Source organism: Chinchilla lanigera, unplaced genomic scaffold (genome assembly GCF_000276665.1).
Source record: "Chinchilla lanigera isolate Chin_1 unplaced genomic scaffold, ChiLan1.0 scaffold00019, whole genome shotgun sequence".
Taxonomy (NCBI): Eukaryota; Metazoa; Chordata; class Mammalia; order Rodentia; family Chinchillidae; genus Chinchilla; species Chinchilla lanigera.
The window spans coordinates 15,108,669-15,120,736 of record NW_004955420.1 but is presented as its reverse complement, the minus strand read 5'-3'; the positions used below and the strand labels follow the sequence as shown (position 1 = coordinate 15,120,736).

General features: G+C 41.5%; 1 protein-coding gene across 1 annotated transcript in view; it reads right to left on the bottom strand.

Annotated features, from left to right (window-relative positions):
* The window catches only part of Atp13a4 (ATPase type 13A4), a 146,821-nt gene that overhangs the window by 58,454 nt on the left and 76,299 nt on the right, over positions 1–12,068 (bottom strand). Inside the window, exons 11-14 of the mRNA XM_005383209.2 lie at positions 11,702–11,859; positions 10,772–10,960; positions 8,772–8,833; positions 194–344 (exon numbers count right to left, since the gene is read on the bottom strand). Of these exons, the coding sequence (XP_005383266.1) occupies positions 194–344; positions 8,772–8,833; positions 10,772–10,960; positions 11,702–11,859 (560 nt within the window). The remainder of the gene's footprint in view (positions 1–193; positions 345–8,771; positions 8,834–10,771; positions 10,961–11,701; positions 11,860–12,068) is intronic.

The window sequence follows — 12,068 nt, the reverse complement described above, 5'->3', positions numbered from 1 at the left end:
TCATTTAATCTTCACAATAATCCTGTAACATAGATAAAATTATCAGCTGCACTATACTTATGAGGAAACCAGCCTTAGACTAGTTTGCCCTTTGTTCCATTTGGAAAACTTACATTTTTCTAAGTATTAATGAGGTCTACATTGCACTGACATTGAAGAAGCTTCTCAGACTTCCTAAAAGGCAGAGGCTTACCCAGGTGGTGGCTTCAAACATCTTGAGGTCCAGAGGGTCCCCCTGGATGGTCTCATTGAGCAGGATCAGGGAGTGGCAGCTGGCCATGGCTGCACACAGGGGGCCCCATGGCAGAGCCTTGCCAGAAGCAAAGCTATGGACTTCCTGGAAGCTAAAGGAGAAAAGAGAAAAGACTTCAGTACTAACCCTTCAGGACAAAGCTGGAGCTTCTTGAAGTGAATATCTTTTAGAAATCAATTTAATATACTTTGATTCATTAGACGCCCACTCACCAATCCCCCCACATTAATAGTGCTCCATTTAGACATCTTCCTTAGATAAGTTCACTGAATGTCAGAAAGATCCCTAGGTGCTTTCAAGCTCCTTTTTCTTGATTTTCCTTACTTGTCCCAGGGAAATTGCAAGAACTGGACGTATTACCCTTGCTTCTGAGTTCCCCTGCTCTTACCCCAACTATGAACCATTTGTTCTCCAACTTTATGGACAGAAAAAACTGGTTCCTACTCTAGCTGTGTGTAGACACATCTCCTTCAATCAGTCTTTCAGGGTATGATTGGGTCTTCTGCACCCTGCTCTCAGCATACTTGATGTGTGGCCCACAGTAGGCCATCAATAAATGTATGAATGAATGAATGTATGAATGAGTGAGTTTTTTCCTGGAAATCTGCAAAGCCATCATAATAAAAAATGAACAATAAAAACATTTTTGAAAAGCACAGTGTGACCCTCACTGTAGCATCCTGTGTCCATACTGCTACTATAGTCCCTATAAACCCTTATGAAACTGACATCATCTAAAAATCTATGGAAATGCAAGCCAAAAGTCATATGCAGGATTTTTTCACTAATTCAGAATGGACGTTATTGGGTTCAGTCTCAGGTCCACTGGAGGCAAGCCCTCTGCTACCCTATTGGTCAGCCCCTTCTTAAATGTGTAACGCAGGAGTTGGTTTACAAAATAGTCACATGTGGAAGATAGCTCAATGGCAGGCGTTCCTTCCTACATAGAAGTAAAATCTACTTCAGGGAGCCAGTCAGAATCTATTCACTTACTCTCCTACATGTGTCTACTCCTTTCAGATTTAGGGATCATCTCTGCCATAATCTCTCTATCTTTTATCCTCCCTTCCTCTGGGGCTACACAGGAATGTCTAGCTGTTCTTCAGTACCAGTTCTACCAGACCACTCACCTTCCCAGTTACTCTTTCCTGGAAAAGTTTTTGTAATGGTTTATCTTAAAAAGTGACCTCAAGGAAGAGATTCATGTTTACTAATATGTTCATTTTATCTCTTGAAATATAATCATTGGTGGCTCTAGCCTTTTGTCTTTGAAAAGATCCATACTGCAATGTTAACTCACAACTCTACCATATTCTTTCCTGGGATTTGCTTACTTTTGTCACACTAAGTTCAAAAACTTCTTGGCTGAAACTTCTGGTCTTACCCATTATCAACCATCAAAATAACAAATAACTGTAGTGGCTTACACCGTGCCTCATGGTATAGTAGTAAATATCTAAGAGGAAGAGATCACCAGTAGTATTGTTAACACAGTGGCTTAAATACATATTAATAATGGTAGGTGAATAATGTTAAGTAAAATAAACAAGCTTAAATACTGAATGATTTCTCTCATATGATAAACTTCAAGTGTAGATATATTAAAAAGCAAAATAAAAGACAGATTTTTAGGAAAGAGGGAGATCGATCCTTTGTAAAATGGAGGGGGACCAAGAGATGGAAGGATGGCGTAAGGAGAGGGGGGATGTATAAAAAATTAAGATGTGTTATGTCCATGTTCCAACTGCATATAGGGAATGTAATCATTATGTATTGCAAACATTAACTAATAAAAATAAAAATTAAAAAAGATAAAGGGGCACTAGAGGTGGTACAAGGAGAAAAATAGAAATAAAAATTAAAAACAAAGTATATATCAGAAAAAGAAAAAACCTTATGTTTATGATGGCAAATATTCTTGTCATTGGTCTGCATTCTGATGCTATGATTGTGAGTGCCAGAGGATTGGGTCAGACTCTTGTTATCACAGCAAATACACAGAATTCTCTGTTGTTCCTGTCCTTATATTTTTATTTGATTATTTGTGATTTATCAAGTTCAAGTAGCTTTCAGTATTAACCTCAGGTGGCTTGAAATATCTGGAACATTGGTCAAACCCTTTGCAGAAAAGATAAGAATGATCAGAGATGAATTAACTCACCTTTACCAAGGCAACAACAAGCAGAAAGACTGAAACAATACCCAGTATTTGGAGGCAGATTTATTTACATCAATGCATAGTGATCGGAATCATTCCCAGAATGTCAGGCCCTGATCTTTGCTGGTCTAGGATTTATATGGGATAAGAAAACAGGAAGTACAGAGGCAGAATGGCTTGTCAATTGGGGATTGGTTTATACAATGTGAGTCATAGTGACCAGCTATGCATCACAGTGACCAACCATTTCTAAGAGAGAGAAGCAACCAGAACTAGAACAAGAATTATTACCTGGGCAACTAACAAAACTGAGGTATACTGGCTGAGGCGGGGGGTTCTGTTATATTTCCTCCCTCTTTTAGTTTGCCCCACAAATCTTTGCTGAGCACATTACATGTGATGCTCTGAGACAAGGTCCAACTAGAAGCAGTAACATTAGGATTGTCAGTGATCCTAGGACAGGCCCTAGCCAAGCTCCCCAAGATTTTCTTATTACTGAGTTTTCCCTAAGTTATTTTTAGGAAGAGACATAACTTAGGCCTGTCTGTTCTGTAACATTACTCTGGCAAAGGAGTGGGGGAGTTAATCTGACCTACAAGAGTGTTCAATGTGTCTTGGACTCTCAAAAACTCTTGGGCAAATCTTGATTGATTATTCTATTCTCTTGGGGCAACTATCCATAGAGTTTGGGGCAAAAAAAAAAAAAAATCCAGCTAGCAGAGGGTGTGGAAGCAAGGACTGGGGTAAGCAGCCTAAAAAGACACAAAAATCAAGGGGAATAGATATGGAGCAATTCCGTGAACTGTGTCCTCAGGCTTCGGTTGTGCATGGACTGGTCAGCATCCAGAGTGCCCAGGGCAAGACTCTGAGTGCATTGTCTCTTCAGAGTGAACTGTCTGGTCCAGGTAAATTTTTCAGCAGGTCTAAAGTTGGATTTCTGAAACTTGCCGAGGTAGGTAGCATGTACCTGGGTTGTACGTGTGTGAGTTACAAGCTTTTTTAAAAAACTTTTTTTGAGAGCTTTGTGGCCTGTATGTGGTATGTAGTTTTTACTTAATCTAGTTTTTGTAGTTAGCTCTGTTACAAATGCAAGCCTGTTATTGCTACCAATAATCAAGGGTAGGCCTTATCTAAGGATGATTTTTTACAGCAGGACCCTACAAACTTTTATTGCCTCTCAGCTCAGACAGAGAATGCTTCAGGCCAGCCTGAGTAAGTACATATAAGCACCAACAGATATCTGAGGGGTGGAGATCAGTGACACAGACTCTGAAGCCTGAGGTGGCTTCAGGGGTATGGGTGCCAGTGCTTGTCTTGAGCTTGCATAACCAAGGGTGGAAGCAAGTCTGGCTCTGATATTCAGAGAGTACTATACCTGGTTTTAGTCAGTTGGATCTCCAGGGAGGATTTACACCTCTGGATTGAAGTATTTTGTGTCATTGGTGGTAGGTTTCCAAACAACAACACGAAGCAGTTTGCTGTGCAGATCATACCCACAGGAGCGTTTTGGTCAAAATAGTTTTGTGCAAGGTGACCAGAGCATATCTAGCCTGTTAGAGCTCATTACTAACAAAACTACTTCCATCTGTGAATAGGATGTACTCAGCATCTGTCAAGGGTCCATTTTTTAAGTCTGATTGGCTCAACAACAGTTTATCAAACAGTGCCAGGCAGTCACAGTCTGTTGGGCCCAGCTCTGTGGGCTGGTACGGGGAGTCAGTTTAAGAACTTTGCCTCGGTACTAGATGAGGTCCAGCACAGCATATGGTACCTGGACAGTTAGATCTTGGCCTAAGGTGAGCTTGTCAGCTTTTTTGATCAGGAGGACATTGGCTATTGGAGCACAGAGGAAAAAGGGGAGAGGCGGCCCTTAGCAACCGAATCACAGGTGGGACACTGGATGCTCCCAGGGGCTGACAGTCTGAATAAGTATCATTGTTTTTGTGAACTCAAGGACCCAGATTTTATGGTAGCCAGCAGCTCCAAGAAATTTGCAGAGTTTCTTTTTTGTAACTAGTTTCTGCCAGATATTGTAGCAGAGCTTTTGTGTCCTTTCAGTAGGCAGCTTGAATGTCCTTAATCAGAAGTGCTTTTTCTAAAAGGAAGGAAACAAGGTTCTGAACCTCTGAGAGGTCGAGTCCTGGTCAGCTGGCTGTTGAGTCTAGAACTGGGGTCTTTGTGAAGAGGGACTGGCTGACAGAAGCCAACTGAAGGCAGAAGAAAGTGTTCTTTAGGTCCAGGCAGGTATACCAGCAGGCTGTGGGTGGCAGAAGACTGAGGCAATATATATGGATGGCAATTGAGGCAGTATTGGCAACTCAGAGATCTTGTTTACAGGCAGGAAAGGTGTGTTTTAACATTTTGACGGTCTATACTGTTTGCTTGGGGCACCATGATGGAGCAGGAAGGGACAGAGACACCTTGGAGAAAAGGTGCTGGTAGCTTGGCCAAATCTGTTGTTAGATCTTCCCCAAAAATAGTGGGAGAGCTCTTCACCCCTTGTGGAAAATGAGTCTCAGTTAGTTGCATCTTCTCAGGATTTTCCCAGTTGAAGGGGCTTATGGGAGCAACTCACAAACAGAGGAAGGTATCTTTTAAGTCCAGATAGGTAACAGTCCAAAAAGGGTGTATGAGTTGGCTGTTGTTGATGGCATGGAAATCTTGCCCAAGATGACCACCAGTCTATCAGGCTGATGTGTGGCTGGATGCCTGTTTGTTCTTCCCGTGACATCTGACAGCAACAGGGTTCGCAGTGAGGTGACATGGTTGATGGCCAGGCCCGGAGGTGAGTCTTGGCTCCTATTTCTGGGAGGAGAATTTTCAGAACTTCAGGATTGCAGTTATCTGTCTCAGATTGATGCAGGTGTCATCTTTCTCTCAGGGAACAGTCAGAGTTGAAAGTGAAGTGTTAAATAAGAGGGAGGCTGACTGGCATGGTGCAAAGGACATGGGAGCTTCTAACTTAAAGGGGAGGTCTCTTCCCAGAAGCAGTATGGGGCCTGGCTTACACAGGAGATGTCCTCCCAGAGTGCAAGTTTGTGCTTGGCAGAAGGGGTAATAGACAAGAGTCCTAGTTACCCCAGTGATGGGACTATGGGCCCCCAGTGGCCCAGCTAAAGAAGGGAGCCCAAAATAGTCTAGTCTGAACTTGTCAGACTGATGAAAGTGTTGTCATTTGATCCAGGTTGAAGCTTTTGAAAGTTCTTGTCTTTTAATCTGAAAGGGCAGTGATTTCTTAGTGTCTGTAGTCCTTATAGCAGGTTTCTGAGTAATAATAGTAACTTTTGACATGTTGACCCCCTCCCCTTTGATGTCTTTGAGAAGCACTTGACTGAGTTGTTTCTAGGTGAGACAACCTTTGGAAGGGCCATGGCAACTCATTTGTCAGAGCTGACAGTCCAATTTTCCTAGGTCAAAATGTGGAACTCAGAAGGAATTGTTCACAGTCTTCTTGGGTGGGCATTAGATGACACCATCTGACCAAGACAGGTGTAGCCATGAAGCGGAAGTTTCATGGGGTGGGGCCTCTATGGCTGAATGCAGGCAATGGCTAGCTGGAACCAGCTCAATTGGAACTGAAGTAGATGAGTCGAGAGCAGGGAGTGAAGCAATAGGTGTTGGCAGCTACTGCAGCAGCCAATGAGGGTGCCAAGGTGGGATTCTCAAAAAAAATGGGCCTCTTTTTACTTTTTTTTCCGGTGAGATGCAAGAAGCAGTTTGGTTTCATTTTTAACTCTGTAAAAGCCCTTTTTCCTACAATCAGGGACTGTGGGTTTTGACTAATTAATTACCATCTCTGACTTCCTACATGTGTGTTCTGTACCCTTGAACAATAGTGCAACAAAGGGTGGGTGTCCCTCAGAGAGAGACCATTCAGATGCCCATTTAGCCGTGCCCCTCACAAGGACTTAGGCATGACTTAGCCAGGGACAGTACAATGCCTCCATTATGCCATATGTCGATTGCCATGGAATCACAGGTGAGGGTCCAATCAGCCACTGCAATCAGTGCTACAGAGTCTCGGTGCACAGAAGGAGCAGCCTATTGCTTATGCTGTCTGTTTAACACACTCACACATTCATTCAGCAGGCACTCAGAGGTTAAACATTCCAACCCTCCTTCCCTTGAGGGTGGCTTTAACTAACAAGAGTTGATCAAGCTCTTCTGCTTGAACTGAGCAAGACTGACAGACTGACTAACTGGGATCCCCCCAGGACTCTTACCATAATGAGGCAGACCAGCAGAGAGACAGACAGACAGATTGTGTACTCCTCCCTTTGGGGTCCAATGTGAGCTGCTCGAGCAGGGAGCCAGAATCCACCTCCAGACCTCCAAGGGGACTCAAGAACTCTTGAGGGTCCACCTTCCCATCAGGGTCTGGAGAGGTCCTTGCTCCATCCATGAGGGCCACAAACAGTGACCAAAGAGGTTAGCATGGTCAGTCTTCCTGGCCAACACACCAGAGGCAAAGGCAAGCGGAAATACCAAAACAATACCCAGTATTTGGAGGCAGATTTATTTATGTTGATGGGCACCAATCAGAATCCTTCCCAGAATATAAGGCCCTGATCTCTGCTGGTCTAGGCTTATAGGGGATAAGCAAGCAGAATGGCTTGTCAACTAGGGATTGGCTTATACAATGTGCATCACAGTGACCAGCCATTTCTAAGAGAGAAGCGAGTGGAACTGGAACAGGAACTGTTACCTGGGCAACTAACAAACTGAAGTATACCGCCTGCCGGGGGCATTTTCTGCTACACCAAGAAGATGTTTTATAACTTAGAAGTTAGGCACTTACTGCTTACCTAGAATTATTTCCTCACATTTCATGAAGTACAGTTGTCAATTTATTTCATTTTAATATGCTGTATTAGTCTTTGGAAACCAAATTTAACCTTTGTAAAAGAAAAAGCAAGAGAGGGAGCAAGGGAGGCAGATCTAACTGATCAATCAGTAACCTAAATCTTATAGGTATTGTTTTTATTTAAATATAATAAGTTAATTATATTTTATTTAAATATAATGTTTGTTATATTTTATTTAAATACAGTAAGTTTAGATTTTTAGAAATCTAAAGTTCCCCAAAGTTTTGTGAATAATATGTTATCAGTTCGACAGGTAGGACATTCAAAAGACAGGCGTACTTAATGACTTTCAGTGAGCGTTTACCATGCACCTTCTATGCCTCCCAGGTATTGGCGGCTACTGCGGCAGCCAATGAGGGTGCCAAGCTACAACGTTAGGAAAACAAATGAGGACAGAACAGCATTTTTTTCAAGATGCTCTCATATTTGCTTAAACGCATACATTTTTGGTAGAAGCTGGCAAAGAAAAACACTAACGAACGAGAAGCCCCCGTATATATTTAAGTTCATCCTCTGGGAAAAAACAGAAAAGAATGCTAGAAAATTTAATATTTACAAGCACTTCTTCTGTAAACTACAATGGTTAGAAACACCAAGATTATTTTTTAGCCTATAAAATAGATTTGTTTCTGAATGGTATTTAATATGAGAATGTACTCACCATGTGCAATTATAAGTATTTTCTGGATAAATTATACGTTCTCTGCCTAATGGAAAAGAATCGCAATCTACTTTTAGATGTAAAATGCTTTTTGGTGTAGGGTCTAAGTGTTGAAGGGAAAATGTTTTCATTTTCAAACAAAACCTAAGCGTCAAATGCGTCACGCTCATCCATTGGAGAAACAGCAGGTGGAAGAGCGAACTCTCACGTGGCCAGTAGAGGGCGGTAGGAGGGGGTGCACTTGTCTTTGCCACAACAAGTTGAAAACTGCCAAAAAGAGTATCCTATTGCTAGAAAGAAAGAAAAAAAGATTTTTCTGGCACCCAGAAGAAAGAGATCCCAGAATCAGAATACCAAGGAAAATGAGAACACTAGCTGCAGTCCCGTACATGTTCCTCTCCCAGAAAGTCAGAGTACAAGTCACACTTTCTTCTTCCTCCGCACTCTGATCAAAATGCTGTGGTTTGCACAAGGAACGTCACTGCCTTGAAGGCCAGTGTCCGGTTACTTACACTGGCCCAACGCCAGGCCTCTGACGAATGTGCTGAAAACAAGTGACGTTTCTGCAAAGCTCTGCATGTGTCAACAGAGCGTCCCCTTCTTCTCCGGGGGTTTTGAATGACACAGGGCTGAGAATGGAGTTGGGGGCTGGGGGTTGTGTGTACGTGTTTTAGGGAGACTTGGAAGAATTCAAGAGGAGAAATTAAATCAATAGACTTTGGCAGTCATTGTTTACCAAATCCAAAGCCCCAATATTTCCATGAGTAGTTTTGAGAATAAAGGAGGAATTCTGGAAGAAGAGAAATTGCACTGTATTGAGCACAAGGTACTCACCCCTTCCTGTCACAAGGCACAACTCCCCAGAGATCCAAGCCGTCACAAGTTAGGGTGCCTGTCTAAACAGAAACGAAGTGGATTACTCCGAAGAGCCGGTGCTTCTACAGCAAGGGAAGATAGATGTTTTCATAGAGAAATTCAAGTCACAAACATGTTAGCAGAATGGGCACCTTGATGACAGCCCCAATAAGATGGTTATCTACCGTCTGGACTGATGCTTCAGTGGCCTGCAAGCAGCTGGATGACAATCCAGCCCTTGATCTGTGAGATTTGTGCCCTTGACGATAAAAAGAAGAAAGCAGTATCTCCTTCCCATACCTCCGAGGAGTGTTTTGAGGATCTAATGGCAGAATGAATGGATGGGAAAGTCCTTGGTGAGACCATAAGAGCTATAAAATGGGCGAGTCCCAGGTTTACAGTAGAAGTCAAAAGCGTGTCATCAGAAATAAGCAATGGAATAGAATTTTTACCTACAGGGCACTGTTAGTGAAAAGACTGTAAAGAAATGGTTTTTTATTTGGTAACGGAAAAAGGTGTGCATTACTCTTCTCTTGGTGCACTATAATGGCTGAGTTCAGGCTAAGTTCAAATACCATCTTTGTAGTGAAAACAACCACTTAACCCCTCTAAACATTAAAGCTCTTTTCTGCAACCTGGTCACAATCACATAGAGTTCTTGTGAACATTAAATGAGATGATATAAAGTGCTTATTTTAATATGTAGCATACAGCAAATCTCATTGTCATTTAAATTTGTGTCATGATTGCCTATCCCACTCTTATTCCTTTATCCAAGTCCACAGATATGACCTCACATATGTAGAATGCCCTGCCTTATGACAAAATGACTTTTATGATATGACTTTTATCTAGTGTGATAAAAAAATAATACTGAATGGTGGCAAAAGCCATGTTAATCTTCAGTGTTTGTTGTACCTTTTGGATTTTCCACTAATTATAAAATAAAGCTCTGATCCTTTTAATTCTCAGGCATCAAAACCTTCCATGTATTGTTTCATGGGTACAGAGTTTTAGTTTGGGAGGATGAAGAGATTTCTCAGGATGGCTGTGGTGATGATTGCAGAACAATGAGAATGAACTTAATACCAGTGGGACATCTATAATAGATAATTAAAGTGGTAAAATTTATTGTATAAATAAAAATATTGCCACAATAATGAAAGGAAAAGAAGTCAATGAAAGCAACAAAGACTTTCAATGGCTCTCTGCTGCCTAGATAATATGTACAATTGTTTTAGCTAGAAGTCTAGGTCCATAGATCCCTTCTTCCAATATCAGTGTCCTGCCTTTCCTTAAGCCACACGCTCCCTTGTTCACCTGCAGCCATGCCTCGCCATATTCACCTGCCGGTGGGGCCCCTCATGTCTATCTTACCCTGTTACAGTCCACCTTCCTCCCAGCCCACGTGTGTGGGGTAAGAGGCTAGTTGGAATTGGGAAGTGACAAATGACCAAAAATAATTTTAAGCAATAAATTACAGATGGGAGCATTCAGCAAGGGTGGGGCTTTCTTGTAATCAAATCTCACAGTAAGACAGTTTCATGCACTCTTCCTTTTTTCACTTAATCAGTAAATATTTTTTAGCATTGATTATATGCTAGGCAATATTCTTAGCATGAGGAATCCAGGAGTGACCATAGTAAAGGCCTTACATTTTATTTTATTTTATTTTATTTTATTTTATGAAGGTTTTGACTGCAAAGGACAGGATGCTATTTTAATCCGTTGGTTTTTTTTTTCAGGCTGTCAAAATTGCATGGACTTTAAACAATTCACCTATTCCATATCTATTCCCCCTTCTCAAAAACCCAGAATCTGAAAACTCAGTGTTTTCCAGATCACACACTCATCCAAGAAAAAAATGAGGTAAGCTCCCCACATCCTATGTTTTCTGCCTCATGAAAGGATCAAAGCACCTGTCCCTGATGGCGACAGTGATGTAGAGGACAATGAGAGAGACAATGGAACTCACGTACCTTGTCGAAGCAGACCAGGTTTAACTGTCCACACACAGTGATCCTCTGGGGACTAATGCAGAAGATGCCTCTCTTCTTCAGCCTCCTCTGGGCGTAGATGATGCCCGTGGTCAGGGCAGCAGGCAGGGCGGGAGGAACTGCAATGGTGATCACATCCAGGGCTTTCTTCACCACGTCGCCTGGAGACTCCTGGAAAAGAGTCATCCGCAGCCATTACGATCAGTCAACAATGACCAGCTTTGTGGATGGGACTTTTTTCTTTCTCTCTAGGTCCAATTCTGAGAAATGGTACCTGTGGGTGGAAGGATATGACCATGTCTCTGGCCCCGCATATCTGTAATTTAAAAAAAAATTGTAACAATACTGCTACCTGAATGTACCAGTTTACTCTGACTGCACCAACTTTGGACATCTGGTTTTATTTAAAATTCTTCATTTTACCTATTGTTATCTTCAGTGAATTTGCTCAGCCACTGTTAATTCCTATCATTTTGTTCGGAAACCTTGTATTATTTTTATTGTTTTTGCTTTGTTTTGTTTTGGTCTATGTTGTTGGTATTTTGTTATTGTTCTTTTTTTATTATTCCCTTTAAAATAAATAAATAAAAATTATTCATTTTAGTAGGTACAAAACAGTAATTTATTGAAACATATTTCAGATTGAAAATGAAAAAATGATTTAAAGTGCTCAAAAGTAGAAACATGTTGATATTCAGTCAACAGATCCTTTTATCCCACTATCCCACAAGATCTGATGGTTATTATGGAACTTATCGATCGATTGTTTACATTGAGCCTGTGAGCAAATTTCAGGGTTTGGCTTTGCTTCCTAGGTTTGTAAACCGTGTCCATGAGTAAGGTCAACATGTAGATCATACAATATACAAAGAGTGAATGTGTTCACATAATAAGAGAGCAAAGACAGCTTACCCCACTGAGCACATAGACACACAGAGTATAGACCATGCCAATGGTGGCCGTCCCCACGAGGCACAAGAGGAACCTGATTGCATCTCTGTAGAGCTTAAAACTCATTGGCTTGGGATAAAGAATGGATCTCACGAGGTCCCCCTTTGCAGTGTTGAATCCTGAAATGGCAAATAAAACCCCATCTTTTTCAGGATGATAAATCCTATTGCTAATATTCTTCTAAATCTCAATGTTGCCTTTGTTTTACTCTAGGGGTATTTAAACAATGTTCAAACCCAAAGGCAATAATGGAAATATATAATTGCTAGAATGGAACTATGTTATCCATCTCAAAGCCTGTTCTCTCTCTCTCTCTCTCTCTCTCTCT